Here is a 23,211-nt window from a genome sequence, read left to right as displayed (position 1 = left end):
TATCTCCTTGGGAGGGCTGTTCTCTTCCACCAGGGCCTGAAGCTTAGGGAGACATGCTCCTGGGGGCCTAACGTGGTGCCACATGTGCAACCCGCTCACACTTCACATCTGAAGTGAAGGCCTTTCCTAATTGTGGTTGACCTCATGCCTCCTCCTGGCCAAATTCTTTCTCTTTCCAAACCCAAGTTCCACAGTCATATACCATCCATTCTGTGCACCTTTGGAGACATTGCTTTTGCAGAAAAATGAGGGGCTGGGGGCTGCCTTTCCTCCAAGGTACCCCTGGGCAGAGGATGCCCTCCCCACTCCCTAACCCCCACCGCTGCCTCCCTGGCCTTGGCGGCGTGTCCCAGTGCACCCTGGGAAAGCTGGGCCCAGCAACTGCCCAAGTCAGTGTGCTTTCCAAGCAGGATCTGCAGCGCTCTCCATGGGCAGTGGGGTGGGCCAGGTTAGAAGTCGCTGCGACTCAGAGATGACTCAATCACAAGGGCAGGGCACAGGCTCTGAGGCGGGCTGAACAACTGAACAATAGGTAAGATGGAGATGGGGTCCTTTCTGGCAGTAGGTGGTAGAAACCAGGTACGGAGACAGATTCTGGGCTGGTCTCCAGAGCCCTGGATGGACAATGGTTCCAAAGGAACTGGGGTCCCAGGAGAGAACATTTGGGGGAGGTGGGGGTAAGTAAGGACCAGTTACGGCTACAGTCAGATCAGCTGGTCCCAGCAGGTATGGTATAGGTGGGGACTTGGTCTCCACCTACAGGCTTCTTTCAAGGCGTCCCATCTCGCAGGAGGGAATTCTCCTGCCCATCAGCCCATTAACTTGGAGTATTGGGAAGTGCTTTCCCAATGACATCAGGCTCCCCATTGACTGGTACATGTCAGCAGGGAGGGCATACTGCCCAGCTCTGCTAAAAGGATCCATTCACCCACGGAGCCGCTTGCTCAGGAAAGGCCAGCCATGGCTCGGAAGGGGCATGTTTATCCAGAGTTTTATGTCTGCTCTGGTGCAAGGAGGGGATCCAAGGCGAACTCTGGCATCCTCGTGTTACTGGATTCACAGGTCTCCAGACGGCCCTGCTGCCCTGCCTTTCCTGGCCTACACTCACTCTTGTTCCTGAGAGGGAGACAGAGTCATTGTGTTTTTTTTTTTTTTTTAAGTTTATTTATTTACTTGGCAGGGTGGGCGAGAACGTGGGTAGGGGAGGGGCAGAGAAAGAGAATCCCAACTAGGCTCCATGCCGTTGGCTCGGAGCCCGATGTGGGGCTCGAACTCACGAACCATGAGATCGTGACCTGAGCCGCTATCAAGGGTCAGACGCTTAACTGACTGAGCCACCCAGGCACACCGAGACAGATTGATTGTTAACAGAGCTGGCAAACAGCCTATGGGAGCGAGGCTATGGATTCCTCTTACACTTGAAGCCAACTTGTCTCTTCCCAGGGCAGTGGGAGGTGGCTATAGAATCCTAGATTTGATTCTCCATGTTGGATACATTTTAGCATTGAATGTTGGAGTTGGATAAAAATCTCGGAGCTTGCCTTGCCCCACATCCCAGCCTAAGCAGATATTTCTTCTATAGCTTTTCAGGTTCAGGTGTTCATGGGACTGAGATGGGGCAGGAAAGGTTAGAAAGGTAGATTGAGCCTTAGCCCCGGAGGGTATCACCACCCCCAACACTCAGCCGGTCGGTACTGTCTTCTCTTTACTTCCCCTTCCCTTCCCTTGGCGGTCCTGCTCCAGGAGAGATGGGCCATAATGATGCCAATGGTGATGCCGGGTGTGGCACTGGTGATTGAGGAGAGATGTCTCACCTTGCTGGCGTTTCTCCTTCCAGACATCGATGAATGTCGCTATGGCTACTGCCAGCAACTGTGTGCGAACGTTCCTGGATCCTATTCCTGCACCTGCAACCCCGGTTTTACCCTCAATGAGGATGGAAGGTCTTGCCAAGGTAAGTGATGCAGATGATAACTTGCACACGATGCAAAGCACTAGACGCTGTCTTCTTCGGAATCTGACAGTTTACGTGGTTGGCGCATATTCCTACTTGGTGTCACCGTGTGCCCCTCCTGGGTGCTTACAGAAACCTGAGATCCCAACGGAGGTTATGGGAAATATCTCAAAACGTGCTCTGAGTATGGCTGAGATTAGAACCACGGTCATCCATCAGTTGGGGCTTGTGCTTTCATGGATTTGCTTCTCTCTGTGCGTCTACTTCCCAGAAGTTGGCCTGCCAGCTTTCCAGGCTAATCAGACATTTTCACGCACGTCCGGTGGCCTGAGTTCAGTTCCTGATGCGCAAGGGGGGATGATGATTTCCTCCTCCGACGCAGTGTTTCGCACAAAACCGGAATGAAACAAAGGCATTTTCTGGGTTTTATAGGATCCCTTCAAATACTGATAAGAAAAACAAGCTGCATGCCTACTGCAGTTTCTTCTGCTCAGGAAGTGACTGGGGGCCCAAGGCCCAAGGAATTAGCGCAAGTCCTGCCCGGCCCCCGGCCCCGCCCTGGCCCCCACCCAGGCCTCCGGTCCCTGGCAGCTGCCCCTCCATCCAGGGTGGGGGCGGTGCCGGGGCCTCAGAATGAGGTCTTTGTTTGGAGCCCGCCACCAGGTTTTGCAGGGCCCATGTCCTTGTCACACCACTTGAGGTCTGGCGGGCAGGCTCCTGGCCAGCTAGTCGGGGGATATCATGTTTCCATTCATTTAATCATATCTAAATCATTGAGTAAACAGGAAGGCCTCAGCGCTTAAAGGGTCTGATCCTGGATTCTTTGTAAGCCTTTCTCTCCAGAACTGGTTCTGCTAATTGTTCCAAGAAGTCTCGGCTGTGTTCCTCTTGCCAGGGGAGGTAATTTTCTCCCGACAGAGCAGGGGCCCTTCTCTCCCACCGGAGCAGAGAGCAGGCCGCCTGGCTCCCTTGCCGCCGCGACGAGTGACATAAGGCAGCCGCGGGCTTCTCCGTGCCCAGACCGGGGGGTGGTAGCGCCCGCCCAGGTTTCCCCCAGAGGCTGGCAAGGTGCATCAGCATCTCGTAAGGAACAGCCGGGCTCAGCAGAGCCAAAAGGGCCTCTCAGGGACAGGCCTGTGACAAGGAGCAGATAATACACCTGGCACGTGCCAGGTGCCGTGGTGTGGTAAAGCCTGGACACGGGCACCCAGCCACCGGGATATTGCATCAGCAGGGGCCACGGGTGTACAGGATGTTACCTACGCCATTGAGCTCTTGTCCTGACGCCTCACGCAAAGAAGGCTGCTGTGCGCTCTTCAAAGCAGTGACGCCTCTGTTAACCTCACTGAACCCCGGCAATAGCCTTAGGGGACAGGTACGGCAGGTGTGTGTGGCCATGCCTTGCAGATGAGGAAGTCGAAGCTCAAAAACGTGAAGCCACTTGGCCCAAGTCACGCAGCCAGGTGGTGGCAGAGTTGAGAGAACCGAGGCTCCAGCCTTCCCGTCCAGCAAGTCAGAGTGGGGTGTGGCCTGCTCCACATGATTCACAGGGGCACTTGTGCATGTGTGGATCCTGGGGGCTGGCAGGCAAGTGCAGCCGGGGCCCAGGGGGCAGCGTCCTGTGGGCCCTGTTGCTCTGCAGAGGCAGCTGAGAGTGCAGGAGGACAAGACCCGAGCTCACTCGTAGTGGCGTGGTCAGCGAGTGGCCGGGAGCCAAGGACGCCGGCCCTAATACTCGGCGGTGCCGTCCTGCCTGGACTCGACTCAAAGACTCACCGCCATGGTGTTTCCAGGCTGCCGGGGCACAGAGCCTCCAAGCTCTGTTGGGGAGAATGGTACCTTGTGGACCCTCCCTGCAGAGCCCTGTTTTTCCCCCTCTGAAAGCTCTGAGGATACCAGGAAGCAGGCGCTGTGTGGGCATGGGATTAGCCCTCCCCGTTAAGAAAAGCCTTTCAAGCTGTTGCCGATGAAGGCTTTTCACTCTGAAAACACTCAAATCTCTATTCAGAGCCTTGAGAGGTTTACCTGGACTTCGAAGGGGATAGAAATGCTCTCAGCTGGAACTTTGGTCATTGGCATGTCGGGCTTGGGAGAGGGTGTGCTTAAATCAAGTCAGCCAGTGCCAGTGCAGAAAAGGGCTCCTTCCTGCCCCTCCCCTCACCCCGATGAGTTGTGCAGAATAGTTTGTTGATATCATGGAAAGCCCTCTGACTCAAGTTCCGGCTCCAGCTGTGCTCCTGTTAGCTTGGGAACTGGGGCGCATCTCCCAACCTTAAAACAACCTTAAAATTGTTGATGTATAATTGGTGTACAATAACCTGTGCTATTAAAGGTTCGTTATTCCATTACCTTTGATGTATGTATCCCCCCCATGCAGCCATCACCACGCTCAAGGTGATGAAATATTCTATTATGTAAAAGTTTCCTCGTGCTCCTTTGTGGTCCCTTCCTTAACCCTCTGAACCTGTAACATGGGGCAGAGGCCCCAAAGCCAGGTTGTTGTAGGGATTCAGTAAGTGTGAGATCTGAGGACCCCGCCTCTAGGTAACTTATTACCTCCCAAATGCCCCATCTCCAAATATAGTCACATTGGGGGTTAGGGATTCAAACTATGAATTTGGGGGAGGGACATAATAAGGTCTGTAGCAATCACAGAGTTATTATTAGAGTTGTCATGGTTATTTACCTGTTTACTGAAAAGTTTAGAGTCAGTAGTGAGAGAAGAGGGAATCGGTGATATAATGCGGGAGATGAGAGGGCAAAGCAGATATTGCCTGGAAATTCCTGTGGGTGAGCCTTGGGGAGTAGACTGACTAGGAGGGGTGTGTGTGTACATGCATATGCATGGATATGGTGTATGTACAAGTTGTTTCTGCCCTTCCCAACTTGTGAGCAAGGAGGGGCATGTGGATGGAGACCCTGGTCCTTCGGTGAAAGCTCTGGGGTCTGAGCTCTGAATGTGAGAGATCTTGGGTGGAGATACTTGGCCCCTGTGAATCTGGTCTCCCAGCGCCGGTAGATTTTGTTGCCGGTGCATTTTCTGCCTGGTCATTGGGGATGTTCTGTTGTGGGAATGCTCAGTGACGTGCTTTTCTTTTCCCGTAGATGTGAACGAATGTGCAACTGAGAACCCATGCGTGCAAACTTGTGTCAACACCTATGGCTCTTTCATCTGCCGCTGTGACCCAGGATATGAACTTGAGGATGACGGTGTTCATTGCAGTGGTAATGGGCTTTGGCATTTGGAGACTTCCATCTGTATTAGGGGTCCAGGGGTTGGGGGGGGTCAGAGGACAAGGGCTTCCTTTACAGGTGTTTCCTCTCATTTCACAGACACATATCCAGTTTGGGGACATTTCTTAGTGCGGTGGGGTCACAGCCACACAAAGCAGAGATGAGTCACTTCCTGAAAGGTGGAGTAGAGTCCCCTCCCTTGTCATTTGACCCCTAACGCAAAATCTGACGGAGCTGCCTTTTAGGGTCTGACATGGGGTTGAAGAGGGAAAAGAGTGACCCAATGTTGTGTGTTGGTTTGAAGTATCTATCCCTACCCAGCACTGACAAGTCCTGGGGATCGCATACATCGTACTTGTAGAGTGAAGTGACTTGGAATAATAGCATATCTCCCAGGGTAGGGTTGGCAGGGACACTGAGTGAATGAGATCATATACGTAAGTGAAAATGCTTTGCGAACTTCTAAAATCTCTACAAATAACGAATCAGTTCCTAGCTCCAGGCCTGGCACATAGCACACGTACAATCAAGAGTCCTCAAATCAATGAAGGAATGATTGAATGTTGAATGAATTAATTCTTAACAATTTGTGAGAACATAGATGTGGTGACTTTGCTGACCTTTTACAAATTCCTTCCAAGACCCAGAAGCTACGATTCTCTGCCAGGGCTTTCTTGCGGACTCCATTACAATTTTCTTACTAAAACCTTGTGACAAGAAAGTTGTAAACTCTTGCAAACTCCTTGAGAACAGGGATGACATTTTACTCCTATAAATCCATGTAGCATCCTGCACAGAGCCACGTATGTGCTCATTCTTTTCTTTCGTTCTTGCTTCTTTTTCTTCTTTCCTTGTTTTTTTGGTAAATACTGGATTAAAGTAAACTCCATTGCATCGACTTTTGGCATCATGAGCCGCTGTGAATTAGCACGGCTCAAATTAACGCTGCTTCGCCGTATTCTTCAAAATAAGCGAACCATACCCTAGGGCGTGAAAATCTTTTTGTCCCACTGAATGGAAAGTTTCCTAATCCCGGGTTTCATTGTGACAGGAACTGACCCAGGTCATGAATGGGACTTGTGTGGTAGCCTCACTGAGGTCCGGGGTGTTCTAGGGACAGAGTGCTCTGAACAAACGAGCAACCTCTCCCTGGGGCCCGGAAAGCCAGAGCCGTGAGGAGGCAGTTACAGAGAGCCTCGGACGGATTAAATGTCAGTCCCAGAAACTAATAACATACCTTCAGGCATGAAAAGCTACTTTCTTCCTAGATTTCAGTTCCTCCTATGGCACTCCTTGGGGGAATCTGGGCCAAGGGACTAAGAGGGAGAAAGTTTAGCATCATGAGATGGGATTAGTTGTTTCTCCAAAAGTCCCTGCACATCCACAGGTGTATACTGACCATCTCTGGAGGGGGTATGGTAGAGCGGCTGCAGCCAGATGGAGCTGGGTTCAAATTCCAGCTCTGCTGTTTAGTGCTTTCCTTGGCCACGTCACTCATGTGGTCCTAAAGATTAAAAAAGCTGGCGGCAAGGCACCTGGGTGGCTCAGTCCATTTCAGCACCCGACTTCAGCTCAGGTCATGATCTCATGGTTTGTGAGTTCGAGCCCCACACCAGGCTCTCTGCTGTCAGCACAGATCCTCTGTCCCCCTTGCTCTCTGCCCCTCTCCCACTGGTTCTCTTTCTCTTTCTCTCTCTCTCAATATAAATACATAAACTTAAAAAAAAACAACTGGTGTACCTAAGCATCGTTCCATATTAATTTATTTTCTCTGTCAGTGTAAGAGACTTCTGGCTTTTCAGAGAGTTTACATCCTCGGTGGTTTGGCAGGGATTTTCAGTTGACTCATTTTACCCTAAATGGCCGTCTTCTCCTCCACACTCACCATGAAGTGCCCACTTTCCCAAGACTTAGAGTGACTTCTGGCCACCTCAGGCTTTAAGGTTGGCTCGGGATAACAGTGGGACACAGGGATTTTGTTTTCTGTCCCTTCCTACTTATCCTCTTCCTTCCTTCCTTCCTTCCTTCCTTCCTTCCTTCCTTCCTTCCTTCCTTCCTTCCTTCTTTCTTTCTTTTTCTTTCTTTCTCTTTCTTTCTTTCTTTCTTTCTTTCTTTCTTTCTTTCTTTCTTTCTTTCTTTCTTTTCTTCTTTCTTCCTCCCTCCCTCCCTCCCTCCCTCCCTCCCTCCGTCCTTCTTCCCTCCCTCCCTCCTTCCTTCCTTCCTTCTTTCCTTCCTTCCTTCTCATTTCCCCCCAGGAACTGTGACTACCGGTGCCGTCACAGCTAGTGTGGCCCCTCTGTACAGCACCAGCCCTTTCCTGGCTGTGTCCCTTTATCTCTTGGGGACTTGCTAAACTGAGCTAATCCTGGAAACCGTGGCGGGTTCGCATGAGTGAAAAACGGCCTCAAGGGTGCTCCTGGCCAGAAACCAGGCTTGGACTTCAGCTTTTTTGGTGGAGATTGGAGCCACAGCCCTAGTAAAGTCTGGGGATTGCAGACCCCAAGATAAACTGAGTGAGCCTATTAGGGACCCTCCCTAGCCAACAGGAGGTGAGGGCACGTGCTGCCCTCTCCATCTGCCCTGGGGCCAGTCCTGCTCAGGGGAGGCCCCCGACCTTAGGACCCCTCAAATCCACCAATTTTAAGTCCTGAGTGGGATCGCTCAGGGAGACACCACAGCATGGTGTTGACCAGTGTAGGAGCCGGAGGCTGGCTGGCTGGCTAGCTTCATGTCCGAGATTTACTGCTTCCTCCTTACGTGTAAGTTGTTACCTAACTCGTTAGTCAAGTTACCTGACTTCGGTAAGCCTCCATTTTTCCTCTGTACAATGTAGCTAATAATAACACTTCCTTCATAGGGCTGAGGTGAGGATTAAATAAGATGAGGCATGGGACACTGGCTGGCTCGGTCTGCGGGGCGTGAGACTCTTGATCTTTGGGTTGTGAGTTCAGATCTTTGGGTTGTGAGTTCAAGCCCCACATTGGGTGTAGAGATTACTTAAAAGTAAAATCTTAAAAAAAAAAAAAATAGTAAGATGAGACATGGGAAGGATTTAAGCCAGCACTTGGTGCATAGCAAGCGCTTGACAGCTTCAGGCTTTACTCCCGCCTCTCCCAGAGGTATGAGCAGAATCTACTGTCTGTTGTGATGGGCTGGGGCCCGAGGCCTGGGACCCTACGAGGTCCCCGGGGGAGCAGGGGTGGGGTGGGCTGGGGCGGGGCGGACAGAAGCACGTCCTACCTCATGAACGTGCTTTAACTTTCCACATGCACATCTGGTTCTGCCGGCTCCCAGCCCACTGCCCGAAGACCCCTGGGAGAGCTGGGAAGGAGTTGTTCCTCCTGCGACGTGAGAGGCTTAGGCGACACCAGGATTATCCCGAGGTGGGGAAGCCGCCTCGTTTGCCCGGACACCCTCTCTGGGTCATTCCGGCCACCGGCGGTCTGTGAGCGAGAGAGCAATCCGAGGACATGTCACATGGGGAAGCTGGTGAAAGCAAGTTTTCGGGAAACAATAAATGAAAGAAAAACATGTTTTCTTTGGCGCGCTCGACGAACGAGGCTCAGATGGGGCTCTGCTGCCAAACTCCGTGTGTGAGGAGGGCTGGCCCTTCTAAGACGCCCTCTTCTGCATCAGCTAAGACGTGTTCGATGGCTGCTCCTCCGTGTCGCCACCTCTCTGCAGCCCGGGAGTGGCCCAGCTCCAGGTTCCCACACGCCGACCACCTCCTGAGGCAGGCGGGCCAGCCAGGGGCCGTACGCTGGCCCACCCCACGCCCCTCCAGAGCTTTCTCTTTCAAGGAGGTCTTTGAACACAATGAACTTCCGCCGTAACGCGCATCCCCCGGCCTCCCGGATGTGTCCCTTTGAGTTGGGGTTTTCAGAAGCATATTGCTTCTCACCTTCGGGGTGATTAGAGGGCGATCAGCGCTGGTAAGGTTGCCCTTGCAGAAGGCTGGGGGCCAGGGAATGTGGGGTTTTGGGGGCTCTGGGGGAAGAGCTCTGCCGGTAGAAAACTCCGATGGGCAAAAGAATCCCCCCTTCAGAAGTGAAAGTTACATGTACCTGTTGGGCAAAACGAGTCGGTGGTGAGTAGATGACGTAGCTGAGCCAGAGGGAGGAGTGATGGAAGCTCGATGGAGACAGATTTCAGCTCCCTGGGGGAAAGAATCTTCTAGCAGCTAGAGCTGTCCCGTTGTTGGTAGGCTTCCTCAGTAGGTAGTGAGCTCCCTGTCACAAAGCTGTCATATGCATCAGGAGCGTGTGGGAGTCGGAGGAGACAACCGCTGAGCTCCCACGCCCAGGTGGCCTAATTATAAACAGCAGGTGTGACTTGTCACCCCCAGACATGGACGAATGCAGCTTCTCTGAGTTCCTCTGCCAGCATGAGTGTGTGAATCAGCCCGGCACGTACTTCTGCTCCTGTCCCCCTGGTTACATTCTGTTGGATGACAACCGGAGTTGCCAGGGTAAGGCTGTCCAGGGGGACCTGGCTGGGGGAGGTGTCAGGTGGGGCTGGCTCAAGGGGTCACCTGGAGGTCTTCACCTGGGGGAGGCGGCACGGATGAGGGCAGGAGTAGGTTCCGGTGGCTCCCAGAGTGGCAGGCTGTGGCCAGGCTGTGTGGCCCACCCCCACCCCCAGGCAGATCTCTGCATCCCCAAGACTCCTTGTGGCCTGGCCCCCTTCACGGACCACGGTCCAGCCCTTCTCATGGGCCCCGGAGGGCAGCCCAGTTAGTGTTTCTCTACTGATTTCCTAGAAAATGGATGGCAGGGGAACTTCACACATCAGACTGCTGTGTCCCCCAAAGGGTCAGGACCCCCAGATGGTGAAGGGGTAGGTCTTACTCTTTAGATTGGCCACTTGGGCTGATTCCCAGCCTCATGGTCACCCCGTGGGGCCAATGGAGAGGCTGGTGGCTGAGCCGTTGACCCATTTCAGCTCCTTGAATCCACCTTACTGGAACACCAGGCAAGAATTCTCCATAGCCAGGGCTGGGCAATGGAAATATAAAGTCAGCTACAAAGAGGAGCCATACAGCAATAGAAAATAGGAAAAATTACTTATAAGAATGTATTTTATTTAATGCAATACATCTACAATATTATCATTCCAACATGTACTCTATGTAAGAACTTTTGAAGAGATACCACTTTCTTTTTTGTACTGCGTTGGCAAAACCTGTGTGTATTTTCCACTTCCAGCACATCTCAGTTCGGACTAGCCACCTTTCAAGGGCCCAGTAGCCACACGTGGCCAGTCGCTATCGTGGTGGACAGAGCGGTTCTCTAGTAAAGACCCAGGCCGCCCCACCCCCCGACACCTGGCCAGGAGCCCAGCACCTTGGAAGCACTGTCCTGCTTCAGCCCCTTGTCTACCCCTCATTTCAGATATCAACGAGTGTGAGCACAGAAACCACACGTGTAACCTGCAGCAGACTTGCTACAATCTGCAAGGGGGCTTCAAGTGCATTGACCCCATCCGCTGTGAGGAGCCTTATCTTCGGATCAGCGATAAGTAAGTCATTTGGGAAATGGGAATGTGATGAGGGGTCTGGTTCAGCTGCCTGTGTGGTGGGAAAGGAGGGTGCCCCTGCCAGGGAGTCAGGATACTTAGCCTCTTGCCTGCTGGGCACACACGGACACACACACACCTTCTGTCCTTCTCTCTTCCTTTTTTTTTTTTTTTCTATTTTTTTTTTTAAGAAAGAGAGACAGGGGCGCCTGGGTGGCGCAGTCGGTTAAGCGTCCAACTTCAGCCAGGTCACGATCTCGCGGTCCGGGAGTTCGAGCCCCGCGTCAGGCTCTGGGCTGATGGCTCGGAGCCTGGAGCCTGTTTCCGATTCTGTGTCTCCCTCTCTCTCTGCCCCTCCCCCGTTCATGCTCTGTCTCTCTCTGTCCCAAAAATAAATAAATGTTGAAAAAAAAATTAAAAAAAAAATAAAATAAATAAAAAAAAAAGAAAGAGAAACAGAGCGTGAGCAGGGGAGGGGCAGAGAGAGAGGGAGACCCAGAATCCGAAGCAGGCTCCAGGCTCCCGGCTGTCAGCACGGAGCCCGGCGCAAGGCTGGAACTCATGAGCCATGAGACCATGACCTGAGCCGACTGAGCCACCCAGGCGCCCCGGGCCCTCCTCTCATTCAGTCACACAGTTTCCCCCCTGAGCAACACCCACTCCTTGCGCTGGAGACAAAGGGATGGGTCAGACACACCTGCCGTGGCCTCTAGGAATACAGCATCTAAGAGCAATTCTTGGCTTACCCGTGCGCTTCCTGCTCTGAACAAAAACTGGACGAAGAGGACGAAGCAGGGGCAGGCGGGTCCGTTACGGACAGTTCGGCTTGTTGCTCAGAGCCGTGCTTCTAGCCACCCTTTGGTGTCTGGTTCCAGGGTCCTCCGTGGCGGAGCAAAGTATCCACTCTCTCTGGTTGTCTCTGGGGTCCTCCAGGCCGCGCTTGTCTGGAGCCAGGGAGTCGACGGCTTCAATGACAGCACTGAGCTCGCGTTGCCCGTGAGGTCCCTGGCGTGCCGCTGCAAGCTGCCTGCCTCCAGGACCCGTTTCGGCTGACTCCAGCCACCCCCTTCCAGCTCATTTCCTCGTTCGTGGTCCTGTGCTCCTGCCAACCTGAGCAGGACTCGCCCTCACCTTTACCCACACCCTGGAACGTCCAGCCTCCCGCCTCTCACGCACCCATTTTCTGCCATATGGAAGGCATTTCTTCCACCGCCACAGGGACAGATCCGCCCCATCTTCCAGATCTCAGCTCCAGTGCCATCTCCCCCAGCTGTCTGTGATCCTCCTCAGCTGCCAGCCGTCACGCCCTCCTCCGGGCTTCTTAATTTAGGAGGCAGTTCTCCTTCTGTGTGACACGTGACATTTTCAGGGGCCATTCGGGCACCCGGGACAGTTTGACTTGGCTATTTGGATCAGCCTTCAGAAAGCCAAACTTTACAAATGATTTTTATACACCCCTCTATCAAACGTTAGTCGAGCTCTTATCATGTGGCAAACAGTACCAGGCATGATGGTTTTGCTCTTATGCTAGTGGAGGAGAAAGGCATTCAGCCGGTTGGCGCGTAAATGAATGCATAATCGTAGATTGGGATGGGTGCTGTGAGCAGGAGGAACGGGAATTTATAAAAGGAACATTAGGGCTGGAGCTGGTCTAGACTGGGGAGTCCAAAAGCTCCTCTGAGGAGACGTCATTTGGGCTGGGATGGGAAAATGAGTCGATGTTGGCAGAGACTGGAAGAGCAGAGGGAACAGCATGTGCAAAGGCCACAAGGCGGTGGTGAACTTGACGTCTTCAGGGAACGTCTTCAGTGGCTGCAGCCTAGTGAGTGAAGTGGGCAGTGATCTGAGGGAAATTGACAGAGGCCAGACTTTGTTCAGTTAAAAAAAAAATTTTTTTTAATGTTTATATATTTTTGAGAGAGAGAGAGAGACAGAGCACAAGCAAGGGAAGGGCAGAGAGAGAGGGAGACACAGAACCCGAAGCAGGCTCCAGGTTCTGAGCTGTCAGCACAGAGCCTGACACGGGGCTCGAACTCATGGACGGTGAAATCATGACCTGAACTGAAGTCAGACGCTTAACCGACTGAGCCACCCAGGCGCCCCAGACTTTGTTCAGTTTTTACTCAAGTTATAGGGGGTGGCCCCTGGAGGATCTTCAAGCAGGACAGAGACAGAATCTGATCTTTGTTTGAAGACGGGCACTCTGGCTGCTGTGTAATGGATTGAAGGGAGAGGGACCTATTAGGAGGCCATCACAGAGGTCCAGGAGAGACACGGTGGTGGCCTGAATGACAGTTCTGTGACAGAGGCGATGGTGAAAGGTGGTTGGATCTGGACTATATTTTGGAGATCGAACCAACCAGTAAGTTTTGAAGATAGATCAGAAGTTTGGGGAGAGCAGCAGAAACAAGACAAGACTGACTCCTGGTTCCGCCCAGCAAGGCACATATCTATAGACCTCCCCATTCTCCTCAGCTCTGACTCCTAGAAGGGAAGTCTCAGGGATGAGGTGAGAGATGGGGGTGGTTAGGGAGAAATCAACGGGGTGTCTACAACAGGCATTCCTTGGTAAAGAGAGTCCATGATTTCATATGATGACAACACTGTTACTAGTCTTTCAGATTAGCTGCTCTGTATTAGAGATATTTGTGCCCGTGATTTATTTCTCCTACTAGAAGGTGAACCATTCGAGGTCAGGATCGTATTTATTATTGCAGTTCCAAAATGTCTGATGTTGTGCCTTAAACATAGTGACTTCTAACTTGTTTGTCAAATGGAAAGATTAAGTCACGTTCTACCCAGACTGTGTTAAGTGCCATCGAGAATGTACAAGGACCCCCCAAATCCTGTCAAGCTAAATGGCATTTCTCACTTTTTAAAATTTCTTCATGAGTGTGTACGTCTGGGGAAGTGAAGGGCTGTGTGACCAGGGACGCATTTTGCCAAATAAATACATGACAAATGTGAAGCGCATTAGAGAACGTGCCAGTGTTCTGAAAGGCAGACATCTAAGGTTTATATTCTGGTAGCCACAAGATCTGATTGGTCAGAATAGGCCATTCTCTAGGAAACAGCTCACGTACACGCTGGTGAGTTTTCACACCAGACCCAGGAGCAGAGAGGATCTCCAGTGACAGCATTCAGATGATAAAAATGGGGTGGCCTCTTTTCAACGTTTTAAGTGAGGAAGTAGGTACAACGAGCATCTGGAAAGGATTTATCGCGTTCTCAAATGATTTCCCTCCCCAACAGCCGCTGTATGTGTCCTGCTGAGAATCCTGGCTGCCGAGACCAGCCCTTTACCATCTTGTACCGGGATATGGATGTGGTATCGGGACGCTCCGTTCCTGCTGACATCTTCCAAATGCAAGCAACGACCCGCTACCCTGGGGCTTATTACATTTTCCAGATCAAGTCTGGGAATGAGGGCCGAGAATTCTATATGCGGGTAAGAGGGCATCGTCACCGTCTTTAACGATGCTTGTGTTGTCTAACCTGGCACGTGCTTCTAGGAACAGTTCGGAGAGCAGCCAGGAGGGGCGGGTATGAAGAGAGAAGAGGGGGTGGGTGGGAGTCAGGACGTCGAGGTTCAGATTCCTGTTACTTTCTAGATGGCTTTGTAAAAGATGCTTTTCCCCCGTGGGCCTCAGGACCCTCGTCAGTGCAATGAGAAGTTAGGCCAAGATGCAATCTTCCATCGTTTTCCTGCCTGGAGGAGTCACTCACATAGCCAGTTATCCATCCACTCATCTGAAGGTATTTATTACCTACTTCGCACTTCCAGAAACTGAGAATATAGCAGTGAGCACAGCTTCCCCAGATCTCTGCCCTCCCGGCACTTATGTTGCGGTGAATATGAAAGCGTGCCTCACGGAAGTGGGCCCCACCTGTGTTGTGCAACTGTGGCTCTTTACATTTAAATGAATTGTGATGAAATAAGATTAAAAAGTAGCACAAGCCACATTTCAAGGGCTCAGTGGTCACCTGTGACTGCTGTATCGGCTCAGATAGAGAACCTTTCTATCATCGTAGAAAGTTTGATTGGATAGCACTGACTTATCCACATCAGGAGAAAATTTTAGAATACACATCCTAAAATGTATTTGCCCCTTCTTTTTTTAAGTTCATTATTTTGAGAGAGAGCACAAGCTCGAGCCGGGGAGGGGTAGGGAAAGCATCCCGAGCGGGCTCCACGCTGTCAGCACAGAACCCAACGTGGGTCTCAAACTCACGAACTGCGAAATCATGACCTGAGCCACAATCAAGAGTCAGACGCTCACCTGACTGAGCCACCCAGGCGCCCCTCACTTCTGTGTTATACACGTATAATCCCGCACCCTTATGTTATTGCATTTCATCTCCTGCAGCCCTGGGGTGAATGTACCTCTTTGGATACCCCCGATGTTTTTTACATTTCAGTGTGAATGTGGGCACTTGTCCAAAAAGTGGATTCCAGAGCTTCCTCTCCGGAGACTCTATCTCAGAAGACCGTGGTTGAGGCCTAGGGTATCCACTTCCTGTGGTTACTATGACAAATTACTCCAACTCGGTGGCTTAACCCAACAGAAATTTATTTTCACAGGGTGCTGGGAGCCAGAAGCCTGTAATCACGTTCACCGAGCTGAAACCAAGGTGTCACAGAGCCATCTCCCCTCCAGGGGAGAAGCCATTCCTTGCTTCCACCAGCTCCCGTCACCTGCCAGCATTTCCTGACTTGTGGCCACGTCACTTTAGTCTCTGCCTCCAGTGGTCACACTGCCTCAGGTTCTGTGGGTGTCAACCCTCCCTGTCTAGCTCTGTGTGTCACATGTGATCGGATTTAAGGCCAGCCCACATAATCCAGGATAATCTCCCCACAGCAAGATCCTTAACTTAATCTCCTCAGCAAAGGTCCCTTTTCCTTATAAGGTAACAAGTACAGGTTCCAGGGATTGGGGCCTGATACCTTTGGGAGCCTTCAGCCCACTATGCCCAGGAATCCGCATTTGTAACAAATGCAGCTTGTGGTCCTCCAGGGGCATCGTGGGGGAGCTACGGGCCCATGGAAGTTTACCCACTTTGAAGGGAGCCGGTCGCAGTCCTGTGAAAGGACCCTGTATCTGAGGTCTCTACCTCCCTCTCCCTATCTCCTGGCCGAACCTTCCAGTCCTTGCTTCTGGGGCTGGGACTGTCTAAAAACAGGGACGTCTCAGAAGCAGCGGTGAGAACAGTTTAGAAAAGGTTCCAGGGGCTGGTATCATGCCTGTATCCTCACTGATAGTTTGTGGCAAGACCCCAGCGGGACCGGGTCACATGTGTGACACAGTCAGCGGAGCCAGCATCTGTAGGCCAGTGCAACAGGGTCAGAGGCTTTGGAAAAAGATGGACTGAGTTGAAGGCAGAGGAACTTCTGTGAGATGAGAAAGACAGAGCTGTGTTTATGTCTGTCCTTTCTCCGCTGTCCAGCAGAAACCCATATCTGTGAGCTGCTGTGGCCTTGCTGCCCTCGGGAGCACAAGCCTAGCCCACCGGCCTCCTGCAGTTTGGCCTCTGTCATTTGTACAGACACAGCGGGTCCCAATCATAGGGCACAGAGATGTCCCTTTGGGGGATTTAAAATTCCATCACTGATTCCACCTGCCTCGCATTTTCCCTTTAACCATGCAGAAAACAAGATCCTCAGAAGGTGGCCTTGCCTGGGTGAGGTGTCGCTCACTGGAACACCACCTGCTAAAATCCCTATAGACCCAAATGTTCCCCGTGTGGCTGGCTTGTAGAAGCCAGTGATGGCGGGGGAAGAAGATTGTCCTACACGTGGCGTGGACGGGAGGGAGGATCCTTCCTGGAGGCTTCCTCTGGGACTCAGGTTGACACAGCCCCTGGGGGACCCTTGAAACCCACAAAGCCGAGCTGTATGCTTGTGCCCTCTCAGGACATTGAGTTGGGCCCTAATTCTTTACTATTTATTCAGAAGAGGATGTCAGGACTCTGAGGCTGAAGGAACTTAGGGACAGGGAGGTGGCTCCTGGCATCTCTCCTGGCTGCACCCGGGAAGAGAAAACAGGCTCCGTCTGGGCGCCCTGTGAAGCCACGGGCATGGGGCAGGAAGACAAGGAGAAAGCTGCTGGACAAGGTGGGTCTTCCACACGTCCAGCCTCCAAGGCACGGCCCCATCATCAGGAGGCCGCACATCGTTGTTCTCTGCGGGCTCCAGGGCCAGGCTGGTCCACTTCATTCGGGTTCTACAACTCACCAACTCACCAGCTGTGTGACCTTGGGCCCATTACCTAACCTCTCTGGGCCTCAATTTCCACATCTGTAAACAGGGGCTAATAATAGTATTTACCTTGGGATTAGATGAGATCATCTGCTTAGCTCAGTGCCTGGAACACAGAATGACTGTTTTGATCAAACAGGTAGGATTTGGCAGAGGTAAAACATTCAGTAACCTTTTTCTCACCTTGCTGGCTCCAACCTGTGCACACCTGGGTGATATCTAGGTTAATCCCTCGGATTGACAGGTTCTTTGAGTTACTATTGAATTGTCTCCTTCTCATATCAAGTCTAATAAGCTGGTTTCAGTGGAAACGTCCACCTCTCTGTCCCTCACTCAGTGTTTAATGTTTCTTCCCTTCCTTTGCTTAGGGGTGGGGTGGGGGTGGCCCCTGTGCCAGCTTCCTCTTCCCCTCCCCACGCTGACCGTGCTGTTTTAGGCTCCTTCTCCAGGACTGGGTGCGGGGGTGCAGATAACGGAGGGGAGCGTTAGGGTGACGGGACCGGGGTCTTACTGGATTGTTGCCAGTAGGGCCCCTTGTTGGCTATAGCCGCCCCAAACCTTTGCACCCTCTTTCCAGTGCTGTGTCTCACACAGACTTCCTGTGGGTGGGGAGGGGCCGCTGTGGCCTCGGCGGAGCAGGTGCACCAACAGGCAGGTCCCCAGCACCTCCTTACATCACCATGGTTCAAGGTATCCGGGCTGGCTGTCGTCTCTAGACTTCTCCACTGCTCTCTGTACTCTTTCTTCTTACTGTTTATTTATTTTTGAGAGAGGGAGAGAGGGACAGAGCGTGAGCAGAGAAAGGGCAGAGAGAGGAAGACACAGAATCTGAAGCAGGTTCCAGGCTCTGAGCTGTCAGCACAGGGCCCGACGTGGGGCTCGAACTCACAGACCATGAGATCGTGACCTGAGCCCAAGTCGGACGTTTAACCGACTGAGCCACCCAGGCGCCCCACTCTCTCTCTCTCTGCAGTCTTAAAGGACCCACATCCCTGAACGGTTCTCTCAAACCGCCCTCTTGCTTGAGGTGGGGGCTGGTGAGTGTCTTGAATGCCCCATGATGTTGAAGGTGAGAGAAACAGGTCTGGCTGGGCCACCGCTCTGCAAATCCAATATGGCAGCTACAGGAACCACCTGGAAGGCAGCAAATCCTATACAGCGCTCGGCATGTACCAAGTGCTTTCCATATATCGCTCCCTTCATCCTTCTAACAGTCCTGTGATGCAGCGCCTGCGTGACCGTCCCGATTTTATAGACGTGGGCACCGAGGCACAGAGAGGCTGAGGGACGTGCCCATGGTCTCACAGCCAGGAAGCAGCCAAGCAGGATTCGAACCTGGGCAGGCCGGTATCGAAATCCATGCATACACTTACCTTCTCTTTAGGATGTGGGGTCAGAAATTGAGATAACAGGAAAGGGCTGCTCCAACATGTAGTAATAGTAGAAGGTGTTCAGGAAGGGTTAGTTACTTTGGACTGATAGCATTGTTTCTGCTGTGACGGCTGCTGTTTTCAGGACGCTGTGAGCTCCTGGGCTCTGGAGCTGGTGACAGGAGCATCATGCAGGAGGTGCGGCTTGGCGGCCAGAATTCAGGTTCTTCCACGCGGAAGGTCACTGATTGTGTCGCGAGCACACGGCGGGCAAGCCACACGTGGCCCCGTGCACACACAGGCACGTGTGCTTACACACACGTGCCTTTCACAAACACAGTTGGCAGCCTGCCTCACCCTGAGCCCTAGACTGGTGACTGGCCTTGGCCAGGTGACTCGAGGACGCAATTAGGGCCGGAAGGAGGAGCATATTTACTCCATGAGACATGTGTGGATCAGGTGGCAGGTCCCCGGGCAGCTGACCTGCTGGCTGCGAGTCAGACGATGCTGTCCCACAGGCTGACTTAGAACAGACCCCCGCACGTGTCCGAGCAAGGCCAAGGAAACACACATCCGGTGGTCAGTTTGCACCTGCCACCATTGCGGTCGGCTGCACGGGTGCTGGGCACTCGTTCTTCTTCCGTCACCAAACATAAATTCAGCACCAGGACGTATGCAGCCTTGGGCCAGGCGCCGAGAGTTCAGGAACAAACAGGATGTGACCTCTGCCCTTGAGGAGCCCACCCTGGTGGGGAGAGGGGACAAACAACCAGGCAAACGTTGACAATGCAAAGTGGCTATTCTTCCTTGGAGTAAGTGCAGTGGAATGGTCTGGAAATTCAGATGTACTGAGACCTTGTCATAGGATGTAGCGGTCAGAGCAGGATTGGGGGGCCAGTGTGCTAGTTTGGTGACCTGATGTAATGTATGTCACCTACTCACACTGTAGGGTATGGGGATTAAATAAGAGATGTACAAAATAGCCCAGTGCCTGCTTTCATACCCACTTCCCCCGTCATTGCTTCGTACCAATGACCACGAGCCTTGCAGGCCTCCCTCCCAAGGGCTGCCCACGGCTCAAGGTCTTCAGTCCTTGGCCTTTGTTCATGCAAACAGTGAAAGCTGGTGAGATATTCGTATACGTAAATGCCATGGGCATTTCCCTGTGTGGCTTTCCCTGTGTGGCTGTCCCTGTGTGGCCAGCACTGCTGGCCCAGTGCTCTCAAGTTTTGCAAGAGTTGACAAGGAAGTCTGAGCGATCCTCTGTGTAAGGACGCACCACTTGCGCTGATGCTGACGGGAACAGAGGGAGTGGATGCCAAGAGGAAATTGCATGGCTGTCAGGCTATTGATAGTCCAGGGGACAGGGGAGGTCCCGGTACCTGGCTGGCACCTGCCTGCCCGTCCCGCCCTTGTCGTACTCTTGGGGATGTCGGATCTTTATGGGGAGCCCTCCCTTTATGGAGACAGATAAAATACCTGGTGTGGCTTGAACTAGGCCAAGTGGCTTGATTTTGCAAGCCTGTTGCTTTCAGTTTCTGGGCACAGCGCTGGGCTCTGCGGCTTACAGGGAGCGATTGTCCGGCCGCTCCGTGCTCTCTCATGCTACTTCCTCCCCAGGAGCCCGCTCTCTGGCCACTGCCCTGACCCATGAGCATCTCTCCTAAAAGATGGTTCCAGGGAGAAGAAATGAAACACACAGGAGTCTCTTCTGATAATTGTTGTGCAGTGAAAGAGGCCTGGGATTTAGGGTCAAGCCGCAGCCCTCCCCTTACCTGTCATGGGTGACCCCATGTCATGACTTAACCTCACTGGGCCTTGGTTGGCTTAGTTATAAAATGGGAAAATAATGAGACATACCTTTAGTAGGACAGGCAGGGTCCCCAGACTGGGTCCTGTGCTTTTAGATCAGCACTTCTCAATTATTTATTTATTTCTTAAAAAAATTTTTTTAACTTTTATTTATTTTTGAGAGAGAGAGAGAGACAGAGTGCAAGCAGGGAGGGGCAGAAAGAGAGGGAGACACAGAATCCGAAGCAGGCTCCCTCTGAGCTGTCAGCACAGAGCCCGATGAGGGGCTCAAACTCACGAACCGTGAGATCATGATCCGAGCTGAAGTCAGACGGTTAACCAACCGACTGAGCCATCAGGAGTCCCAGCCATTCTCAATTATTAATGTACCCGCAAATCACCTGGGGATTGTGTTACTACAGATTCTGGCTCAGGAAGCCAGAGGTGGGGCTTGAGATCCTGCATTTCTAACCTGCTCCCTGGTGATGTTTGTGGTACTGGTCCAGGGACCACCCTTTGAGTAACAGAACCTTTCAGCGCTTTTATAAGGATTAAATAAGTGCATTGCTGAAAACTGTGCCTCCCACGTGGTAGATGCTCAGTGGATGTCAGTCCTCCCTCCCTAGCTGCTCAAAAGTTTTAGAGAGAGATTCAGTGGAGGGAATCGTTAGGACTACAGCAGTAGGGTCACAGAGTGCTGAAGCTGGAAGGGACTAGAGTGTCTAATGGGAGCTCCAGCAGGGACTGTACATCAGAACCAGTTTCCCCAGGCTTCATCCAAGCACCCACTTGAGCAGCAAATCTTGGAATGGGTCCCTGGAATTGTTAGTTTAAGAAAAAGTGTTCTAGGTGCATTGGCAGCTGTTGACTGGAGAACTACTGATCTGGTACAAACCCTCATTTTAATTTTTTTAAATGTTTATTTATTTTTGAGAGAGACAGAGACACAGTGCAAGCGGGGGAGGGGCAGAGACACACACACACACACACACACACACCTAATCCAAAGCAGGCTCCAGGCTCTAAGCTGTTAGCACAGACCCCGACGAGGGGCTCGAACCCACAGACTGTGAGATCATGACCTGAGCCAAAGGCAGATGCTTGACCGACAGCCACCCACGTGCCCCTACAAACCCTCATTTTAGAGGATGAGACCCGGAGAAGCGAAGTGACAGCCCTGTGACAAGCAGTTATTTCCATCAATTATTCATTCTTTCATTCCAGATCTATTCACTGAGCACTGACCGTGTGCCAGGAACCGTGTGCCAGGTTCTGGGGACACTCAGTGGTGAAAAACCTGACCCCCGTCCTCGCTCTGACAGAGCTCGCAGTCTGGCTGGGACTCAGACAGCAGACGTAGACCAAGTAGGGTGGACGGCGATGGAAAGTAGAGTGGGTGCAGTTGGGGGAAGCAGAGAAGGCTCCTTCAGGAAGTGACATTTCGGGTGGGACCTGAAGGGTCGGCAGGAAAAAGCCGAGTGGGACGTGGGCAGAGGCCAGGGGAGAGCGTGGCGTCAGGGGATGCCAGTTCGACTGCAGTGCTCTGGTCGGGGGGAGGGGAGCCCCGGTGGAGGCTGCCGCCGGACCACCCGGCCCTCTGCCCTGGTGGTCGTGTGGGGCACCCCGCCTCCCGACCGACCCACAGCTGTCCCCAACCCTCTCTGCTGTTGCTCGACAGCTTCTGGAGTCCGGCTCACCTGCCCTGTTAATGCCGGCCAGCCTTTCTCTAACCAGTATCCCCGGTTCTGTCCACAGCAAACGGGCCCCATCAGTGCCACCCTGGTGATGACACGCCCCATCAAAGGGCCGCGGGACATACAGCTGGACTTGGAAATGATCACGGTCAACACGGTCATCAACTTCAGAGGCAGCTCCGTGATCCGACTGCGGATATATGTGTCCCAGTACCCGTTCTGAGCCCCGGGCTGGGGTCTCTGACACTGCCTCTCAGCAGCACCCAGGGACAGGAGAAGAGAAGAAACGAGAGGGAGGGTGATATGGGACAGATGTTACGCTTTTCTGGCTGACCGCCTCCCGAGGAGTCGGCCCCGAATGTCCTGACGCTGCCTGTCCCCTTGTAGACCCGTCGCTCTGAAGGACATGCTTTCCCCAGTTCTTACGACGCAGTTATCGAAAAGTATTATCAGCGCCCTGACCTGAGATCGACGGTGATTTTTCAAGGCCTGTCAGTTTATTTTCATATTTTTCGAAGGAAATAGATTAGCTTCGCTGGGGTCTGAGTCCGCGTTCAAAGACTGTGAACGGCTTCCTGTCACCTCTTCCACGCCTTCTTGCTGTCTGTCGCTGATTGCTTCTTTGCCGAGGCCCGGATTGCTCACGGGGACGCGGGGTGTAGCTAGCTGCTTCTTGTATGCACAGAGAAGGCTGCGGAAAGAAACCACAGCAGGATCTAAGGGTTTTCACAGAGTCTATTTCAAAACATGTGTGGTATTTTCAGCCACGAGAGAAGGTTTAGTTGTCCTTACATTTGTATAACTGTCTAATCCTTTCTTGTGCATTTTGAGTATTTTTTTTTTTTTAATAACTGGTAGAATTCCTTAAGAAGGCCTTCAGACACATGTTATGTTCTGACTTCCCAAACCCAGTCTCCTCTCCATTCTACCCCGGTGTTTTCTTCGAGGACCCCCTACTCATGTTTTCTTTAGAATTTTTACCCAACTGGGCTGGAAGGCAGAGGTCTCTAAACTGATTAAATATTTGAAGAGATCTTGTGTTTGGTTCATTTTGACATCGTAGATGATTCAGCGTGTGGGGCTGGCTCTTCTTTGAACCCGTTTATTGTGCACTGGTTTGAAAACTCCCTGGAGAGCTCCGTGGTCCTTTATAACTCAGGTACCTGATGGTGAGTAGGGGGCAGAGAAACGGAGGTGGGGAAGGTAAGAGGAAGCGTCAACCTGAATCCTGTTTCGTTCATTTGAGAACAGTTGTTCTTTAACTGTTCCCTCTGTCATGTAGATTATTTCCAGGTACCCTTCCAGAGCCGAAATGTAGTCACCTTACTTTATAATCAGTGGCCCTCAACTCTGGCCTTGTAGTAGGATGACTCGTGGAACTTTTAAGAGAAAAACCTG

The 23,211-nt window shown here is 52.2% G+C and overlaps 1 protein-coding gene across 6 annotated transcripts in view; it reads left to right on the top strand.

Moving 5' to 3' along the window:
• FBLN5 (fibulin 5) overlaps positions 1-22,846 on the top strand; it is an 81,044-nt gene extending 58,198 nt beyond the window's left edge. For 4 of the 6 annotated variants that reach the window (XM_019833519.3, XM_019833520.3, XM_019833521.3 and 1 more), the window contains 7 exons: positions 1,838-1,954; positions 5,060-5,179; positions 9,534-9,656; positions 10,579-10,705; positions 13,955-14,150; positions 14,353-14,458; positions 21,875-22,846. In XM_019833519.3, the coding sequence (XP_019689078.1) occupies positions 1,838-1,954; positions 5,060-5,179; positions 9,534-9,656; positions 10,579-10,705; positions 13,955-14,150; positions 14,353-14,458; positions 21,875-22,146 (1,061 nt within the window). In that variant the 3' untranslated portion in view covers positions 22,147-22,846. The remainder of the gene's footprint in view (positions 1-1,837; positions 1,955-5,059; positions 5,180-9,533; positions 9,657-10,578; positions 10,706-13,954; positions 14,151-14,352; positions 14,459-21,874) is intronic. The other 2 variants (XM_011283455.4, XM_003987921.5) reach the window with 1 other exon arrangement.
• The last annotated feature ends 365 nt before the right edge of the window (positions 22,847-23,211 follow it).

The sequence above is a fragment of the Felis catus genome, chromosome B3 (assembly GCF_018350175.1).
Source record: "Felis catus isolate Fca126 chromosome B3, F.catus_Fca126_mat1.0, whole genome shotgun sequence".
Classification (NCBI taxonomy): Eukaryota; Metazoa; Chordata; class Mammalia; order Carnivora; family Felidae; genus Felis; species Felis catus.
Note: the sequence above shows the minus strand (reverse complement) of the source record. Positions and strands in the feature narration are given on the sequence as shown.